At 45.9% G+C, this 20,830-nt stretch overlaps 1 protein-coding gene across 1 annotated transcript; it reads left to right on the top strand.

The window, feature by feature from the left end:
• The first annotated feature begins 153 nt into the window (after positions 1-153).
• On the top strand, positions 154-20,453 carry LOC121554380 (galactose-3-O-sulfotransferase 2-like). Its single transcript, XM_045211834.1, has 6 exons — positions 154-468; positions 14,219-14,344; positions 16,541-16,691; positions 16,812-16,958; positions 18,028-18,148; positions 18,743-20,453. Exons 1-6 carry the CDS (start codon positions 446-448, stop codon positions 19,594-19,596), a joined length of 1,422 nt encoding a protein of 473 aa, XP_045067769.1. The 5' UTR covers positions 154-445; the 3' UTR covers positions 19,597-20,453.
• Positions 20,454-20,830: the final 377 nt, after the last annotated feature.

The following is a 20,830-nucleotide window of genomic DNA, read 5'->3' as shown; positions in this document are numbered from 1 at the left end:
CCCTGTTGCTATAGGATACCCCTCACGTCTCCTGCTCTGCGCGTTCTGTCATGCATGATCCGAGCAAACGAACCGAGGCTAGATCCATGACGTCAGAGCATGACGGACTCACAGGGCAGTGGGCAGAGCAATCTCTCTCTCTCTCTGTGATGACTTGTTTGTGTGACTCCCTCGCCTCTCATCACACAACACAAAGCATACCACTCTCTCTCCCCGTCCAAACAAGTTTTATGGCGGAGCGCTGAAGCACTTTGAGGTCGCTGGCATGTAGGCCTAGTACTGACAATAATACCCGTTTTACTATATCTCTCGATGGCTTGATTATTTTGTAGCCTATCGTCGGTAAAGGCACGGCCAGGGCTCAAGCCTTCGAGATGCACAGTGGCTGCTGCTGCCACCAACCACTGCACTACAACACGGACACCGCCACCGGTCCGGTTCTATCATGGTTTTCAAATGGAGAGCGAGGTAAGAACACCGGGTTTATGTTCGGTCGGGACTGGGGCATGCATTGGCGGCGGGAGGACAAGTGAGGTTGAGAACGATCGATAGGGCTCTGAATTTCTGATTGAAACCGAAGCTGAGATTGATACACAGCAGCTGTGGTCCGTGCAGACAGGATCTGAAAGGAGAGGAGCCGTTGCCTTACCAAACAAAGGCCCCCCTTTCGTTCGTTCGGGAATGTATCTTGCTTATACCCTTCATTGCGTTATATAATTTATGTTGGCGTCTCGAAATATAGCCTAACTTCGCCTCGCGGTATGCTGCCTTGCTTGTAGCAAGTCGAATCATCATGCTTATGTCAAAGTCGCGTCAATTCAAATCTGGTATCAGGAACAAAAGAGGTCAACACGACTTCTAAAGTATACTAATTATTTTAATTAATGCAAAACCTTCAATGGTAAATATGATGTTTCGTATATACGGGCTCTCTGTGATGTCTCGCAGGACACTCCAGAGAACTAACACATTGTTCCAGAAAACAATACCCAAATACTAGACAGAGGAAGTTTCCCACTTCTCTGCTGGCCAATTAGAGTAAAGACTTGAGCGTGGTTTAAACTATCTCAGCCAATCCGTTGATTCAGGGGGTTGGTCTCATCTCTTCGGCGCCATTTGTTACACACATAATCCAGGCACAAGATTATCATAACAACCTATCATAGTGAGAAGAGCCAGCTCCCTTAGACATCATTCCCATGTCAAAGGAAGACTCATAAATCACAATGAACTATTATAGTCTAGCATTTGAAGACACAATCCTTATCTTCTCTTCACATCAATCACAGCCTGCCAGGTGTCACAGCCTACATTAGCCCAGTCAAGACTGCATTCTTTCTAAATTAGTCATCCCATCAGTTTAGGAGAATAATAAATCCCCAATACTTACTTGTGTGACAAAATCAAATCCGTGCTTTGGAAGACACTATTTATGATTCGGGTATGTTGTAGGCTATCTAGCAAGATTAATTTGCAATCAATGTTGCTATTCTTGTGTAATTGCTAGCTTCGTCTTTCAGGCCTAAAATCTTGGTTCTTGATTGAACGTCTGGGCACATTTAAGTATATTTCCCCCCTTTATCTCAGTTTTGATCATTATTTGATTATAGCAATAAATCCGTGTATTGTAGCACTTAGCGAGGCGTGGGTGGTTATACATACTGTGACATAAACATTACAGTGGGACAGTAGGCTAGAACTGTAGAAGGCTATCTAGCAGTACAATGCCTGTTATTGTTGTGGCATTTGTTTAAATGCTTCATGCAAAACGTCCAGTGGTGAACAGTGAGTCTTCCATTGATAAAATTACAGTACCACTAAACCAGGGATGGGCATTAGAGATAATTTCGTGCAATTCTACACATTTTGCCATGGGGCATAGAGGAAAATGTACCGTTTTACAGCAAATGTCCTGTCATTATACAACATTTTCCATAAGGTGGAGAGAAATGTTTGCAGGTTTTAATGATATCTGAGTGAGACTGAAAATCAATTGGGGAGGGTAATTCGACCATGGTTACTTAGTTTAGATAGCTGGCCGCTAGACTAATATGCCAATCTAAAAAATGTTAGCTGGCATGGGCTAATTGAGTGACTATCAGTGACCGATATAAGAAGAGAAGAACTGTTGATGCACAACCAAATGTCTAAATTGCACCTTGTGTAGTCTACTGTTCTAACTTGCAACAGTAAATTGAGAGCCCGACTGAGTACTTTTGTCTACTCCCACGATTTTGCAAGCCCTGTAGTCCTGACAAATTGTCATTCACTGCTCTGTTTACATACACTGTTTTCCGTGTCTACAGAGAACAACGTCAGACTCAGTGTACTGTACTAGCTGAATTATACTGGTGCTTCTCGCTGGTCATCACAACCCTCATGTCATATTTGTTTGGTGAACCATACAACTCTGCCTCTCTCCCCTTATCTCTCTCCCGGCTCTCACAAGCCCTCTTTCTTTTCTCCATATGTACCTGTCCTTTCTCTCAATTCAATTCAATTTTCAATTTAAGGGCTTTATTGGCATGGGAAACATATGTTAACATTGCCAAAGCAAGTGAAGTAGATAGTAAACAAAAGTGAAATAAACAAATATTAACAGTAAACATTACACTCAGAAGTTCCAAAAGAATAAAGACATTTCAAATGTCTCTTATTTTTTAATTTGAGGGAAATATGTGTCTCTAAGGTCATACATTTGGCAGGAAGTTAGGAAGTGCAGCTCAGTTTCCACCTAATTTTGTGGGCAGTGTGCACATAGCCTGTCTTCTCTTGAGAGCCAGGTGTGCCTAAGGCAGCCTTTCTCAATAGCAAGGCTATGCTCACTGAGTCTGTACATAGTCAAAGATTTCCTTAATTTTGGGTCAGTCACAGTGGTCAGGTATTCTGCCACTGTGTACTCTCTGTTTAGGGCCAAATAGCATTCTAGTTTGCTCTGTTTTTTGTAAATTCTTTGTACATTTGTAAAGTAATTATCTTTTTGTTTTCTCATGATTTGGTTGGGTCTAATTGTGTTGTTGTTGTCCTGGGGCTCTGTGGGGTCTGTTTGTGTTTGTGAACAGAGCCCCAGAACCAGCTTACTTAGGGGGCTATTCTCCAGGTTAATTTCTCTGTATGTGATGGCTTTGTTATGGAAGGTTTGGTAATCGCTTCCTTTTGGTGGTTGTAGAATTTAACAGCTCTTTTCAGGATTTTGATAATTAGCGGGTATCGGCCTAATTCTGCTCTGCATGCATTATTTGGTGTTTTACGTTTTACACTGAGGATATTTTTGCAGAATTCTGCATGCAGAGTCTCAATTTGGTGTTTTGTTGAATTCTTTGTTGGTGAGCGGACACCAGACCTCACAACCATAAAGGGCAATGTGTTCTATAACTGAATCCTCCCTCTCTCTCTCTCAATTCAATTCAATTCAATTTAAGGGCTTTATTGGCATGGGAAACGTGTGTTAACATTGCCAAAGCAAGTGAAGTAGATAGTAAACAATAAATATTAACAGTAAACATTACACTCAGAAGTTTCAAAAGAATAAAGACATTTCAAATGTCATATTATGTATATATACAGTGTTGTAACAATGTGCAAATAGTTAAAGTACAAATGGGAAAATAAATAAACATAAATATGGGTTGTATTTACAATGGTGTTTGTTCTTCACTGGTTGCCCTTTTCTTGTGGCAACAGGTCACAAATCTTGCAGCTGTGATGGCACACTGTGGTTTTTCACCCAGTAGATAAGGGAGTTGATCAAAATTGGGTTTGTTTTTGAATTCTTTGTGGATCGCTGTAATCTGAGGGAAATATGTGTCTCTAATATGGTCATACATTTGGTAGGAGGTTAGGAAGTGCAGCTCAGTTTCCACCTCATTTTGTGGGCAGTGTGCACATAGCCTGTCTTCTCTTGAGAGCCAGGTCTGCCTACGGCGGCCTTTCTCAATAGCAAGGCTATGCTCACTGAGTCTGTACATAGTCAAAGCTTTCCTTAAGTTTGGGTCAGTCACAGTGGTCAGGTATTCTGCCACTGTGTACTCTCTGTTTAGGGCCAAATAGCATTCTAGTTTGCTCTGTTTTATGTCTCTGTCTGTGTCTCTGTGTGTATATATGCTGGGAGTTTTTTGGTGTGGAGGGCTTGTCCTAACTTGTTTCTTTCCTTGGTTTTTCCTTTCAATTTCTCTTTTCTATGGTGGAGGGTTAATGTTGTTTTAGTGGTACCCACTGTTTTTATTTTCAAAGTTAGGGTGGAAGAGGACAGAGGTTTAGTTTCCTGGGGTTTTGAGCGGTGTGGTGTGAGCGATGGCTTCGCAGCCTAGCGCGGAGGAGACGCTGTCGTTACGGCATGGATTCAGGTGTGTTCCTGAGAATGTAATTAAGGTGGAGGAGGTTCTGCTTGCGGTCGGCGAACAGGTAGGAGCAGATTCTGAATAACAATGAGCAACAGTTAAATGTGCACTTTAAAGTGAGGCATGGGGAGAGGCGCTACGCAGGTTTTGCCAGCACAGATAGTCTACGGTGCTTTGAGTGTGGGGATTTGGGGCATAAGAGCTTTGCGTGCACACATAAAGGCTGTAGACAAGGTGAGGGTTCAAGCACCAGTGGGGGAAATCGAGGTCAACGTGCAGGGGGCCATGAGACACAGGCAGCAGAGGCTGGGTCTAGTCATGCTATAGGTGGTGGTGTAGATGAGGCTGGGTCTAGTCATGCTACAGATGGTGGTGTAGATGAGGTTGGGCCTAGTCATGCTATAGATGGTGGGTTAGATGAGGCTGGGTCTAGTCATGCTATAGGTGGTGGTGTAGATGAGGCTGGGTCTAGTCATGCTATAGATGGTGGTGTAGATGAGGTTGGGCCTAGTCAGGTTATGGATGGTGGTGTAGATGAGGCTGGGTCTAGTCATGCTATAGATGGTGGTGTAGATGAGGTTGGGCCTAGTCAGGTTATGGATGGTGGTGTAGATGAGGCTGGGTCTAGTCATGCTATAGATGGTGGTGTAGATGAGGTTGGGCCTAGTCAGGTTATGGATGGTGGTGTAGATGAGGCTGGGTCTAGTCATGCTATAGATGGTGGTGTAGATGAGGCTGGGTCTAGTCAGGTTATGGATGGTGGTGTAGATGAGGTTGGGCCTAGTCATGCTATAGATGGTGGTGTAGATGAGGTTGGGCCTAGTCATGCTATAGGTGGTGGTGCAGATGAGGCTGGGTCTAGTCATGTTATGGAGGGTGGGGTAGATGAGGCCTGGTGGAAAGGGGCAAGTGTGCTGAGCCATGGGACAAATGTTAGTGCAGGGGTGGCAGTCCTTTTTGTACCGGGTCTGTCTGTAAAAATCTGCTCCTCAAAAGAGGTGTGTTGGGGTAGACTGCTTGTAGTAAAAGCAGAAATTAACAACAAGGGTTTTGTCTTTATAAATATGTATGCGCCTAACACAGGGAGAGAGAGGGGGCTTCTATTTGGGTGTCTTAGACAGGAACTCTCACAGATATCGCCTGAGGAGACGCTGGTGGTCGGCAGGGACTGGAACTGTACAATGGATTTTACGAAAGACAGAAATGGGGAGGAGCCTCATTCAGGTTCAGTGGGGGTGTTAAGGGACATTATTAATCAGTTTGACCTAGTGGATGTTTGGAGAACTAGACATCCCAACACAAGGCAGTATACATGGGTGAAGGTCTTTGGGGCTAGGGTGAGTGCAGCCCGGCTTGATCAATTATACATGTCCAGGAATCAGAGCAATAGGCTGTTGGGCGCTACTATTCTCCCAGTAGGTTTTTCAGATCATCACATAACCATGGCTCGGCTGTCTATTTCACCAGGGCCTCGGCAGGCATCCTATTGGAAGTTTAATGTAAAGCTCTTACAAGATGCCACTTTTTGCTCAGGTTTCCAGACTTTTTGGGAAAGGTGGGGGCAGCGAAAAGAGGAGTATGAGTCTCTGAGTCAATGGTGGGATGTGGGAAAAGTCCAAATTCGGCTTTTCTGCCAACAGTATACAGCTCTCTCATCCTCAGAGGCTAGGAGAGTATTGGGGGAACTCAAGCGTAGTATTAGTGAGATGGAGGTAGAGCTGGTGGGGCAAGGCAACGTAGGCCTCCAGGCTAATTTAGCTGAACTACGTAGGGACCTTGGCAGTTTTTTCCAGGTTAAAGCATAGGGATTCTTACCCTCCTTAACATGGTCTATAGACATCTAGAAGGTGCCAAATCTCATGTCAGGGTCCAGCCTTACATTCTGGCACAGAGACTCATTCGGGACTTTTCCTTAGATGGGGGGCTGGTTTTGTGGCTGTTGGACTTCCTGAGCCAACGCTCACAGCGAGTCAAAATAGGTCCCCATGTGTCGGATATACGCAATACCAACACAGGCTCTCCTCAGGGATGTGTTTTGTCCCCACTTCTGTACATCTTGTACACTAATAGTTGTACTAGTTCCCATACTGACAGACACCTCGTTAAGTTCGCTGATGACACTGCCTTGATCAGCCTGTTGCATGATGACGAGGAACATCATGGCCCGGTCCTAGATGACTTTGTAGAGTGGTGTGAGGAATCACACTTGGTCCTCAATACTAACAAGACCAAAGAGATGTGCATAGACTTCAGGAAGCGTACAACACCTACCTCTGCAACATCTATCAGAGGCCAGAATATAGAAATTGTAGAGGAATATAAATATCTGGGTGTCTTTTTGGACAGTAAGCTTCAGTGGAGTAAATGTACAGACCAGATCTACAAAAAGAGCCAACAGAGACTGTACTTTCTAAAAAAGTTGGGTTCTTTTAATATAGACTGTACTATATTGACTCTGTTTTACAAATACTTTATTGAGAGTATTTTAACTTTTTGTATTGTTTGTTGGTTTGGCAATGCCACTGTCAGTCAGAGAAACATGCTGAGAAGGATTATTACCACAGCAAGTAAGGTACTTGGAGTCAAACAGACAGGCCTGGATGAGATCTTTAAGGTCAGGGCCCTCCATAAGGCTCACAAAATCATTTTAGACCCAAGTCACCCCCTGTACCTGAATTACTCCCCTCTGGGCGTAGGTATAGGGCACCCCTCAGCAGGAAAAATAGAACGAGACAATCATTTGTGCCAGGTGTGATATCCCTCTTAAATAGCTCGGGCAAATGTTCCCATTGACCCCGTAAGGCCAGCAGGCTAGTCTTTGTTTTAAATGTTTTAAATGTTTTATTTCTTATTTCTTACTTTTATTGGTGCGTGACTGTTATTGAAAGTTGTATTGTCAATCTTGTTTTGTATTTAACGCCACTTTAAATGTGTACATGACACTGCAACAAAATTTCCCCATGGGGACAATAAAGTAAGTAAGTAAGGGAGCACTTGTAAGAGTTAAGTTCTCCATGCTCAAGGAGATGGATGCTCCCAGCTCCTTCTTCTTTGGTTTGGAAAGACAGAGCGGTGAAGCCAAGGGTATGCATTGTCTTCGGCTTTCGGATGGGCGGGTGACCTCTGTGGTGGGGGAGATGCAGGAGCGGACTGTGGAGTTTTATACAGAGTTGTATAAGGCAGAACTGTGTGATCCTGTGTGTGCTCAGGTTTTGTTTGCCGAACTCCCTAAGCTCTCTCTGGTAAAAAGGGATGAAATGGACATTCCCCTGTTGTCCCATGAACTGGCAGAGGCCGTAACCCAGATGTCCCCCGGCCGTGCACCGGGGGTCGATGGACTCCCATTGGAGTTTTATAAAAAATTCTGGGGAATAATTGGACTGGACTTCTTTTGCGTGTTGCGTGAGTGCATCGGGGTAGGAGAGTTGCCGATGAGCTGCCGGAGGGCGGCTCTGACTCTCCTGCCCAAAAAAGGGGACTTGTGTGAACTTAAGAACTGGAGGCCTGTGGCATTGCTCTGTGCGGACTGCAAGATATTTGCCAAGGTCCTCACTAACAGACTGAAGTCCCATCTGGACTCTATAGTACACAATGACCAGACATATTGTGTACCAGGACGCTCAATCACAGACAACTTGTTCTTTATCAGGGACATGTTGGACTTGTCAAGAGGTTCTAATGTGAACTTTGATCTGGTCTCTTTATATCAAGAGAAGGCTTTTGATAGAGTGGACCATGAGTATCTGTTTAATGTGGTGTTTGGGGAAAGGTTTTTGGCCTATGTGAAGATGTTGTATGCTGGGGCATCATGTATGGTTAAGGTGGGAGGGGGGCTCAGTAGGCCAGTCTGGGTAAGGCGGGGCATTAGACAAGGATGCCCTCTATCAGGGAAGTTATATACACTAGCCATTGAGCCTTTTTTGGGTGGTCAGGATATGCAGGCACTAGAGAATAGTCTGAAGGTGTACGAGGGAGCTTTGTCAGCTAAGGCATACTGGGGCAAGAGCAAAGCTCTGTTATGTGGGGCATGGGGGGATAGGGCCCCTCCTCTGCTTCCAGGGGGTTTGCAGTGGGGTTGTGAAGGGCTTAACATTTTGGTGGTGTACCTGGGCTTGGAGAGGTTGGTCAGGAAGAGCTGGGAGGGGCTGTCACAGGCAGTGGTGTCAAGACTGGCCAGGTGGAGGTGGCTCCTGTCCCAAGTGTCATATAGAGGGAGGGTGCTGATAATCAACAACCTGGTGGCATCTTCCCTGTGGCATAAACTGGCTGTCCTCAACCCCCCCGCCGGGCTGCTCGCAGACCTGCAACGCAAGCTGGTGGATTTTTTCTGGTCGGGCCATCACTGGCTGAGGGCGGCAGTGTTGTATATGTCCGTAAATGAAGGAGGACAGGGCCTGGTGGAACTGGAAAGCAGGGTGGCTGCATTCCGACTAAAGGCGGCGCGGAGACTGCTGTACCATTTTTTAAATTTTTTTTATTTCACCTTTATTTAACCAGGTAAACCAGTTGAGAACAAGTTCTCATTTACAACTGCGACCTGGCCAAGATAAAGCAAAGCAGTGCGATTTAAAAACAACAACACAGAGTTACATATGGGGTAAAACAAAACAAAGTCAAAAATACAACAGAAATACATATAATATACAGTGTGTGCAAATTTAGCAAGTTATGGAGGTAAGGCAATAAAATAGGCTATAGTGCAAAATAATTACAATTATTATTAACACTGGAATGATAGATGTGCAAGAGATGATGTGCAAGTAGAGATACTGGTGTACAAATTAGCTAAATAAATAACAATATAGGGATGAGGTAGTTGGGCGGGCTAATTTCAGATGGGCTGTGTACAGGTGCAGTGATCGGTAAGGTGCTCTGACAACTGATGCTTAAAGTTAGTGAGGGAGATAAGTGTCTCCAGCTTCAGAGATTTTTGCAATTTGTTCCAGTCATTGGAAGCAGAGAACTGGAAGGAATTGCGGCCAAAGGAGGTGTTGGCTTTGGGGATGACCAGTGAGATATACCCGCTGGAGCGCAGACTACGGGTGGGTGTTGCTATGGTGACCAATGAGCTAAGATAAGGCGGGGATTTGCCTAGCAGTGATTTATAGATGGCCTGGAGCCAGTGGGTTTGGCGACGAATATGTAGTGAGGACCAGCCAACAAGAGCGTACAGGTCACAGTGGTGGGTATTATATGGGGCTTTGGAGACAAAACGGATGGCACTGTGATAGACTACATCCAATTTGCTGAGTAGAGTGTTGGAGGCTATTTTGTAAATGACATCGCCGAAGTCAAGGATCGGTAGGATAGTCAGTTTTACGAGGGCATGTTTGGCAGCATGAGTGAAGGAGGCTTTGTTGCGAAATAGGAAACCGATTCTAGATTTAACTTTGGATTGGAGATTCTTAATGTGAGTCTGGAAGGAGAGTTTACAGTCTAACCAGACACCTAGATATTTGTAGTTGTCCACATACTCTAGGTCAGACCCGTCGAGAGTAGTGATTCTAGTCGGGTGGGCGGGTACAAGCAGTGTTCGGTTGAAGAGCATGCATTTAGTTTTACTAGTGTTTAAGAGCAGTTGGAGGCTACTGAAGGAGTGTTGTATGGAATTGAAGCTCGTTTGGAGGTTTGTTAACACAGTGTCCAATGAAGGGCCAGATGTATACAAAATGGTGTCGTCTGCGTAGAGGTGGATCTGAGAGTCACCAGCAGCAAGAGCGACGTCATTGATATACACAGAGAAAAGAGTCGGCCCAAGAATTGAACCCTGTGGCACCCCCATAGAGACTGCCATAGGTCCAGACAACAGGCCCTCCGATTTGACACATTGAACTCTATCTGAGAAGTAGTTGGTGAACCAGGCGAGGCAGTCATTTGAGAAACCAAGGCTATTTAGTCTGCCAATAAGAATGTGGTGGTTGACAGAGTCGAAAGCCTTGGCCAGGTCAATGAAAACGGCTGCACAGTACTGTCTATTATCGATCGCGGTTATAATATCGTTTAGGACCTTGAGCGTGGCTGAAGTGCACCCATGACCAGCTCGGAAACCGGATTGCATAGCGGAGAAGGTACGGTGGGATTCGAAATGGTCGGTGATCTGTTTGTTGACTTGGCTTTCAAAAACTTTTGAAAGGCAGGGCAGGATGGATATGGGTCTGTAACAGTTTGGATCTAGAGTGTCACCCCCTTTGAAGAGGGGGATGACCGCGGCAGCTTTCCAATCTCTGGGGATCTCAGACGTTATGAAAGAGAGGTTGAACAGACTAGTAATAGGGGTTGCGACAATTTCGGCGGCTAGTTTTAGAAAGAAAGGGTCCAGATTGTCTAGCCCAGATGATTTGTAGGGGTCCAGATTTTGCAGCTCTTTTAGAACATCAGCTGTCTGGATTTGTGTGAAGGAGAAGCGGGGGGGGGGGGCATGGGCAAGTTGCAGCGGAGGGTGCAGAGCTGGTGGCCGGGGTAGTGGTAGCCGGGTGGAAAGCATGGCGAGCCGTAGCAAAATGCTTGTTGAAATTCTCGATTATTGTAGATTTATCGGTGGTGATAGTGTTTCCTAGCCTCAGTGCAGTGGGCAGCTGGGAGGAAGTGCTCTTATTTTCCATGGACTTTACAGTGTCCCAAAACTTTTTGGAGTTAGTGCTACAGGATGCAAATTTCTGTTTGAAAAAGTTAGCCTTTGCTTTCCTAACTGCTTGTGTATATTGGTTCCTAACTTCCCTGAAAAGTTGCACATCGCGGGGGCTATTTGATGCTAATGCAGTACGCCACAGGATGTTTTTGTGCTGGTCAAGGGCAGTCAAGTCTGAGGAGAACCAGGGGCTATATCTGTTCTTAGTTCTGTATTTTTTGAATGGGGCATGTCTATTTAAGATTGAGAGGAAATTACTTTTAAAGAACAACCAGGCATCCTCTACTGACGGAATGAGATCTATATCCATCCAGGATACCTGGGCCAGGTCAATTAGGAAGGCCTGCTCGCTGAAGTGTTTTTGGGAGCGTTTGACAGTGATGAGGGGTGGTCGTTTGACCGCGGACCCGTTACGGACGCAGGCAATAAGGCAGTGATCGCTGAGATCCTGGTTGAAGACAGCGGAGGTGTATTTAGAGGGTAAGTTAGTCAGGATGATATCTATGAGGGTACCCATGTTTACGGATTTAGGGTTGTACCTGGTAGGTTCGTTGATCATTTGTGTGAGATTGAGGGCATCTAGTTTAGATTGTAGGATGGCCGGGGTGTTAAGCATATCCCAATTTAGGTCACCAAGCAGTACGAACTCTGAGGATAGATGGGGGGCAATCAATTCACATATGGTGTCCAGGGCACAGCTGGGGGCTGAGGGGGGTCTGTAGCAAGCGGCAACAGTGAGAGATTTATTTCTGGAAAGGTGGATTTTTAGAAGTAGAAGCTCAAACTGTTTGGGCACAGACCTGGATAGTATGATAGAGCTCTGCAGGCTATCTCTACAGTAGATTGCAACTCCACCCCCCTTTGGCAGTTCTATCTAGACGGAAAATGTTATAGTTGGGGATGGAAATTTCAGAATTTTTGGTGGCCTTCCTAAGCCAGGATTCAGACACTGCTAGAACATCAGGGTTGGCGGAGTGTGCTAACGCAGTGAATAACTCAAACTTAGGAAGGAGGCTTCTGATATTTATGTGCAGAAAAACAAGACTTTTACGGTTACAGAAGTCAACAAATGATAGCTCCTGGGGAGTAGGAGTGATACTGGGGGCTGCAGGGCCTGGGTTAGCCTCTACATCACCAGAGGAACAGAGGAGGACTAGAATAAGGATACGACTAAAGGCTTTAAGAACTGGTCTTCTAGTGCGTTGGGTACATAGAATAAAGGGGGCAGTTCTCCGGGCGTTGTAGAAAAGATTCAGGGCATTATGTACAGAAAAGGATATGGAAGGATATGAGTACAGTTCAGGTAACCCTAAGCGTTGGGTAACAATGAAGGAGATAGCGTCATTGGAGGCACCGATTGAGCCGGTCTCGGCGTGTATGGGGGGTGGAACAAAGGAACTATATGAGGCAGTTTGAGAGGGACTAGGGGTTCTACAGTGAAATTGTATAATAAGAACTAACCCAAACAGCAATAGGCAAGGCATAATTGATATGGGAGAGAGGCATAAAGCAGTCACAGGTGTTATTAGAGAGAGCTAAGACACAACTGGAAATAGCGATAACGTTTGGGCTAAGACTAAACAGAATAAACAGGACAGGACCATACTGATGTCGGATGGAGGGAACCAGCATGCGCGCTGCTGAGGAGAGCAGGCGGATTAGGGTTGGACCGGCAGCTATTCCTCATGAGGCTGGAGGGGCTGAGTACAGCAGGTCTCTCTGATTTTTACTCTGCGGTGCTGAGGGCCTGGCAGCTACTAAGGCCCACACGAGAAGGGGGTGTGGAGCCTGGGCTGTGGGTGTGGGAGGAGCCTATCTTCCACAACCCAGCCATCCTTTTGAGATCGGTTCAGTCGGCCACCCTGAAGAGGCGACTGATGGCAGCAGGATTACTAAGGCTGGGTGACCTGCGACTGCTGGGAGAGGAGGGGTGGAAAACCCCAGAATCCTAGCACAACAAACAGGCCTAACATCTCTTAGGCTGCTGGAGAGATTCCTGGGGGAAGTCCAGGAGGCACTGTCTGAGCCGGTAAAGGGGGTGTTTGAGCGGCCAAAGGGGGAGGGGCCACCAATGTTTCCGCCACTGCACGTGACGGCAAAGACTGGGGACTGGCAAGGGGGTCTGGAGGACTTGTTAGCTTTTAACACTCCGAGCCTGGGGGAGTTTGAAGGGGTGGGAGGTAAAGCCCTATACAACCTCTGTATTAAGGTAAGGAACATCAGGAGCCTAACAGGAGTGAAGGCACATCAGTGGCAGGGGGCATGTGGGGCGGAGAGTATGGTGGGTTTTAGATGGAGGGGGCTCTACAAACTCCCAGTACCAAAGAGGTCAGGGGACCTCCAGTGGAGGGTTTTACATGGAGCCCTAGCCACTAACAGCTGGTTGGCACGGGTTGAACTCAGAGTCGGACAGGGGTGTCCTTTCTGTGTCATGAGTGAAACTGTGATTCATGTGTTTTCTGTGTGCGCCAGGTTAATGCCTTTAATGTCTCAGTTGGAATGTCTGTGTGAGAGGTTGGGGGTGGGCTTTACTGTCAGGATGTTTATAATGGGGTACAGGTATTCAAATAAGGAAAAGGAAAAATGTGTGTTGTTGAATTTTCTGTTTGCTCAGTCAAAGTTAGCTATTTGGATAACAAGGAGGAACAGGGTCAAAGGTGGGGGATAACAGACCCTTTACTATTATTTAATGGGATGGTCTCTGCGCGCCTTAGGGTGGAATTTGAGTTTTATAAAATGGTAAAAAGTGTGGAGATGTTTCGAGAGATATGGTGTGTTGGGGGGGCTGTCTGTATAGCTGGGGGAAATGGTCTGGATATACGGTTGTAGAGTTGGTGTAGTTTGGGTTATTGTGATGTGTGGTGTTGTTTTTGTATCGTGGGGTAGAGGAAAAGATGAGTATGCAGTACAGGGGATATTGATCATTTTTATTTTTTATTTTAGGGGGAGGGGAGGGGGGTGAGGTTTTAATGAAATGAGGATGTACTATTAAAGAAAGACAAAAAGTCAGTCTCTCTCTCTCCCCCTCTCCCTCCCTCCAGTTGGTAGAGCATGGCGCTTGCAACGCCAGGGTTGTGGGTTCGTTTCCCACGGGGGGCCAGTATGAAAATGTATGCACTCACTAACTGTAAGTCGCTCTGGATAAGAGCGTCTGCTAAATGACTAAAATGTAAATGTAAGGATGCGGCCGGGGCCCATGTGGCTCTGGACCCTGAAATTAAATCATATTTATTTTTCTCTCTCTGTCCAGGAGGATGCGGCTGCGGCTGGGGCTGGGGTGCTATCGGGTGGGGCCCCTGTGGCTCTGGAAGGCCCTGCTGGTGTTCGTGGCCATCGCCTTCGCAGGACAGCTCCTGGGAGTCATCTACAACAAAAGGTTTAGAGGTCATCTAGCCTCTAGCCTGGTCACCTAGCCTCTAGCCTGGTCACCTAGCCTCTAGCCTGGTCACCTAGCCTTTAGCCTGGTCATCTAGCCTCTAGCCTGGTCATCTAGCCTCTAGCCTGGTCACCTAGCCTCTAGCCTGGTCACCTAGCCTCTAGCCTGGTCACCTAGCCTCTAGCCTGGTCAACTAGCCTGGTCACCTAGCCTCTAGCCTGGTCACCTAGCCTCTAGCCTGGTCACCTAGCCTCTAGCCTGGTCACCTAGCCTCTAGCCTGGTCACCTAGCCTCTAGCCTGATCACTTAGTCTCTAGCCTGATCACTTAGCCTCTAGCCTGGTCACCTAGCCTCTAGCCTGATCACCTAGACTCTAGCCTGTTCACCTAGACTCTAGCCTGGTCACCTAGCCTCTAGCCTGGTCACCTAGCCTGGTCATATAGCCTCTAGCCTGGTCATATAGCCTCTAGCCTGGTCACCTAGCCTCTAACCTGGTCACCTAGCCTCTAGCCTGATCACTTAGCCTCTAGCCTGATCACCTAGCCTGGTCACCTAGCCTCTAGCCTGGTCACCTAGCCTCTAGCCTGATCACCTAGCTTCTAGACTGGTAACCTAGCCTGGTCACCTAGCCTCTAGCCTGATCACCTAGCTTCTAGACTGGTCACCTAGCCTCAAGCCTGGTCACCTAGCCCGGTCCCAGATCAGTTTGTGCTGTCTTGCCAGCTCCTATGGCTGCACCCGCCCTGCAGCTTTTGTTGTTGTTCTACTTCATCATCATCACCATCATCATCATCATCATCATCTTCATCTATTATTAATCTGTATTATGTTTCTATTTCAATCTGCTCGTCAATAGAAAATAGACTAGAAAAGACCAAGATATAAGACACAGCTCTGTCCTAACTGCCTAAAGTGCTGGTCTAGGATCAGCATTCCCTGTTCCAGTCCTGTCCATAACCAGTAGGAAAATAAATATAACTGGCCTTAGAGCAGTGTGTTGTGGTTCGGTCAACTATCACCTACACCTTTAGCCATTTCCAAATGTCACCTTTCTCTCACGGTACTGTAAGAGTCAGTCTACCTGTAGTTTGAGTCATGTACTATTGACCTCCAGAACCGATGCATTATTCTCTGTTTCTGACCCATATGTTTTTAACAGATTACTTATTTGACACATTGCTATCATCAGCAAAACAATGACAAAGAAAAATATATTGTAGAATTGTAGTTCTCCCCATGTGTATCTAGGGTCCTGGTTCATTAATCACTGTGTGTGTTTACCCATGCTTTCAATACCTTATGTGGGTGCCAGAGGAGGCTGGTGGGAGGAGCTATAGGAGGACGGGCTCATTGTAATGGCTGGGATGGAATAAATGGAACGGTATCAAACACATGGAAACCACATGTTTGACTCCGGTCCATTAATTCCATTCCAGCCATTACAATGAGCCCGAGTGGTGGGTGCATAGACAGACAACAGGACAGAAGAGAGCAGGACTGGTTTGACTGGATCTCTAGGCTGGCATGCTCTTGATAAGGCTTAGTTATATTGCCTGGGGCTGCATAGATTGACTGTGATTTGATTTATATTATTTCAGTGTCATACACCTTTAGGTTCACAGCCCATATGGGCATACAAGACACTCTTCAACAAATACTTGTGCAGAAAACAACATTACACATTTTTTTATTTTTTTTGTCATGCCATTAAATCATTTCTGAAATTGAGAAGTTGGGACACACTCTAAAGCTTTAGCTATAGTACCCAGGGGCCGTGGGGCCAGATACTTGGACACTCCCTTCTTAATGTAGGCTGCATGCATTTGTACACTAGAGAGACAGACATGTTGTTAGTCTTGTAGTTTTTTTCTTGTTGCTGCTTTTCTCTCTCTCGCTCTGTCCCATTTCTTTCATACTCTCTTTCTCTCTCTCTTCCTCACTTTCTCTTTCGTTCTCTTTCATTCTTCTGTCTTTCTCTCCACATCTGCCAGTTTTACCAAGGGTTTTAGCTTCAGCCTTCTACCTTTTGTGGGGAACTAGCGTCCCTGCTCTCTTTCAGTGGTCCAACTGTTGTTTGGATAAAAGTGTCTGCTAAATTATTACAATCTAACCTGTCTTATTGATATTCAAATGACCGTCGCCCTCTGTCCCTCTCTCTCTGTCCTTCTCCCACTCTCTCTGTCCCTCTCCCAATAGCCTCCAGCAGGACAGGTTGCGGTCGCTGTTCTCGTCCGATAGCCAGGGCCTGTCTCTGGGCTCCTGTCGGTCCCACAGCCACGTCATGTTCCTGAAGACCCACAAGACAGCCAGCAGCACCGTCCTTAACATTCTCTACCGATACGGAGAGGTACAGACTCCATCTCCACATTCAGAGAGATATTTTCTTGGTTCAAAAGAGCACAGAGCTGTGCAAAAATACTGTAAACCTCATAATAATCTGGCAATTGGATTCTTTTTCTTCTTCTAGGAGAAGGACCTACGCTTCGCCCTGCCTCTGGGGTATCAGTTTGGCTACCCCCTCCCCTTCAACGCCCACAGGGTCAAAGGTTACAGAGGGCCCCGTGTGGCAGAGTTCAGCATCATGGGAAACCACATGCGCTTCAACAAACCAGAGGTACGTTACTTCAGGGGCGTATTCATTGCGTCAATTCTGTTGCAAAACGTGTCTTAAATGGAACAAAACAGGGAGGGACCTACCTGAATTTGTCCAACAGAAACTCTTGTTTTGCTCTGTTTACTTCCGTTTGTTCTTAAACGATTTCCGCAATGAATTCGCCCAAGATGTTCAAATTTTAATGTCTTAAAAACTATAAAAGTATAACATTTTCCAATTTTAATATATTGAGGGTTTTAGTTTCAGATTATCAATGTTATTGTATTTTTCCCCATGTATTCATGTGTATGTTTAGAAATGTATTTTTTTATTCTAGAATTACATGTTGGCATTTTAATTCTTGAGGAAATGAACAAAAGCAAAATCAAATGTTTTAGGACTGTTGTGTGTTAGCAAACATTATAATTTGCATGGAGCAGATGATATATTTTGTAGGTCTGTCAGCTCCCTAATGTTTTGTTATCTACTCATGTCACTGTTGGAAAAGAAAGGACTGAATGTTTTAGTTGTAGGTGAACATTTCAACAGGAGTTAGCTTAGTATCATAACTGAAGAAGGAGTGATACGGTGTGTGTACTGTGTGTGTGTGTATGTGTACTGTGTGTGTGTGTTTGTCTCTCTGTGTGTGTACGTTACTTTTGAAAACAGGACATACCAGAGCTCGTTAAAACAGGTTTGTTAGTTTGAGATGACAGTGCATGCTGACATGCTGTGTGATATGCCATCTCTAGAGCAGCAAAATTCCACTGAAGTGTTATTTTTACATCTTTAAAAATATAAAGAAAACATTTAATTTAGGCCTACTAAAATGTTGGCTATAATGCCACCATGTACCTGATGAAGGCATATCATACTGTAATGAAGACAGGAGTGTGTGACTTATTTATTTTTCATTAGTGAGCACGGCAGCGCCTAACTTCATATGATCCGTTTTATATGTCATGATTTCATTAAAATAACCTCATATCTAACAGTTTGACGATGGCATCCGTCACTCATTTTCTTTCTCCATGACCTTTGACCCCTCTAACCTCTCACCTCTTACCTCTTCTTCTGCGGTCTACTACAGGTAGGGAAGGTGATGCCAGACGACACCTTCTATTTCTCCATCCTTCGTGACCCCGTAGCGCTCGCCGAGTCGTCCTACGCCTACTACAAAGTCGTTGCCCCTGCCTTCAAGAAAGCCAAAGGTACATATCTATCAATCAATCAATATCTTTATTGTCCTAATTGGGAAATCATATTGCACTCAGGGTTAAAAAAACAACATCATACAACAATAATTGCTCACTATATGTCTGCTGCAGAGAGACGAGAAAGCATGAGAAAATGAGCTTTGTTCACTTATGGAAATAAAAGTGCTGAAACATGTTGGCTCACTATTTAAAAAAAGAAGATGGAGAACCAGCTATAGGATGAAAAATACCGGAGTTTTGGTGCAGATACAGCCGACTAGCGCTAGCTAACACTACCTAGCAAAAAAATCGATACTTGGAGTCAGTCAGGGTCAATTCCAGTCAATTCAGAAAGTAGACCAAATTCCAATTCCACATTTTCCTAATTGAAAAGCATTGAAGAGAATTTAAATTGGAATTTCAGTGTACTTCCTGAATTTACTGGAATTGATCCCAACGCTGGTAAACATATCGATATAATATCATCCAAAATATGTAATTGTATGGACCCCCCCCCCCCATCACCAATGTATATTGAGTCTGTATGCTATCAAATGAATAGCCTCATTGAGGACATTTAGGTTTTCTAATCTTAATGTAATCTGACAGGCCTGGGAGACTTCGCCGACAACCCCCTGAAGTACTATGACCCCCGTCTCCGTAACAACCACTACGCCCGCAACCTGCTGTCGTTCGACTTCGGCCTGGACCACAACGCCAACTTCTCCACCACGCTGGCGCAACGAGGTGAAGTGGCCATCCGACATGCCTTCAAACTCATACTGGTCTCGGAGTACTTCGACGAATCCATGATCCTGCTCCGCCACGCCCTCTGCTGGCCTCTGGATGCTGTCGTCTCCTTCAGCCTGAACGCCCGGCAGCAAAAGCCCAGCAAAGGCAGCTCCTGGGTGGATAAAGCGGCTGCTGCTCAGCCCCCCGCCATGGCTCTCACAGACAACCAACGCCAGAAGCTCCGGGAGTGGAACGCCCTGGACTGGCACCTCTATCAGGCATTCAACCGCTCCTTCTGGGATGAAGTGGATCGCTTTGGGAGAGCCAGGATGGACCAAGAGGTTGTTCTACTCCAGACCCGCCGGAAGTTGCTGGCTAAGGCTTGCCTGAGGGACGGCGGGAGGCCGGTGGAGGCAAGCCGCATCCGGAACAAGGCCATCAGGCCCTTCCAGAGCGGCTTGGTGAAGATCCTGGGATATGAGCTCCAGCCTGGGCTGGACAACGCTACCCGTCAAGCCTGTCTGAGGATGATCAGGCCGGAGATCCAGTATAAAGACCTGCTGGATGCCAGGCAGTTCCGCAGGGCAGCTCCCCCAGCCTGCCCAGGCTTGGGGAGCTTATGTGAGGAAAGACCCCTCCTCCCAACTCAGGACAGGAGAGCTGGGAGTGGGGGGAGGAGGGAGGACGGGGGAGGAGGAGAGGGACTGGGACGGGAGTCTGTTATCTCGTAATAATAATAATAACAACAACAACCAAACATTGGTGCGAGATAGTGGTGAAAAGGGAGCATAAGATCGTTTTCCAGAATTCATTCTAGGTAGGGAGTGGAAAAGACTAAACCCCGACTGAGCCTGTGTATTCTTACTCAAGCACTTGTTGAGTATTTCTGTTACTCAAGTACTACTGAGTATTACTCAAGTACTCCAAGAGACTCACAGGGATAAAACCCATTCTCCATCCAACCATGCTGCGCCTCCACTTTACTGTACATTCCCATTTTTCTGGCGTGTCTTATCTCCTTTATGAACGGTTATGACTGGTTATGACTCCTTTATGAACAGTTATGACTGGTTATGACTCCTTTATGAACAGTTATGACTGGTTAACTCCTTTATGACTGGTTATGACTCCTTTATGACTAGTTATGACTGGTTATGACTCCCTTATGACTGGTTATGACTCCCTTATGTTCATATTGACTTTGTCAGGGTGCACATTATGGGGGAGGCAGGGGGAGCTAAGCTTCCCTGAATGAGACATGAGCTCCTGTAAAGGCACAAAAGTCAAACTTTGGGAGGGGGTCTCTACATATTGATAATTTGACCTAAACACGCACAGCAAGACGCATCAATCTCACCGCTTCTATGGCTCAGTATGTGTAGGCCATATATCTGATGCTGTCGGGACCAAACATGTATGACTGAGGGGCGGCGTTTCGCTCACTCTGCTCCTTTCTCTGGTGAGATACAAGTAACTGCCAAAATAAAGGACACCCCAACATCAAGTGTCTTAAAAGGGCATTGGGCCACCACGAGCCAGAACAGCTTCAATGCGCCTGCCGCCATGGCATAGATTCTACAAGTGTCTGGAACTCTATTGGAGGGATGTGACACCATTCTTCCACGATTTGGTGTTTTGTTGATGGTGGTGGAAAATGCTGTCTCAGGCGCCGCTCCAGAATCTCCCATAAGTGTTCAGTTGGGTTGAGCTCTGGTGACTGAGTCACACACACACTTTAAACCCCCTATGCTCCTTTGAGACAGTCTTTCAAAGTCACTGAGATCTCTTCTTCTAGCCATGGTAGCCAACATTTTTGGCAACTGGGCATTTTTATACAGACCCTAACCAGGATGTGATGTTCATTGCTTAATTAACTCAGGAACCACACCTGTGTGGAAGCACCTGCTTTCATTATACTTTGTATCCCTCATTTACTGAAATGTTTCCTTTAGTTTGGCAGTTACC

The sequence above is a fragment of the Coregonus clupeaformis genome, chromosome 39, assembly GCF_020615455.1.
Source record: "Coregonus clupeaformis isolate EN_2021a chromosome 39, ASM2061545v1, whole genome shotgun sequence".
Lineage (NCBI taxonomy): Eukaryota > Metazoa > Chordata > Actinopteri > Salmoniformes > Salmonidae > Coregonus > Coregonus clupeaformis.
Note: the sequence above shows the minus strand (reverse complement) of the source record. Positions and strands in the feature narration are given on the sequence as shown.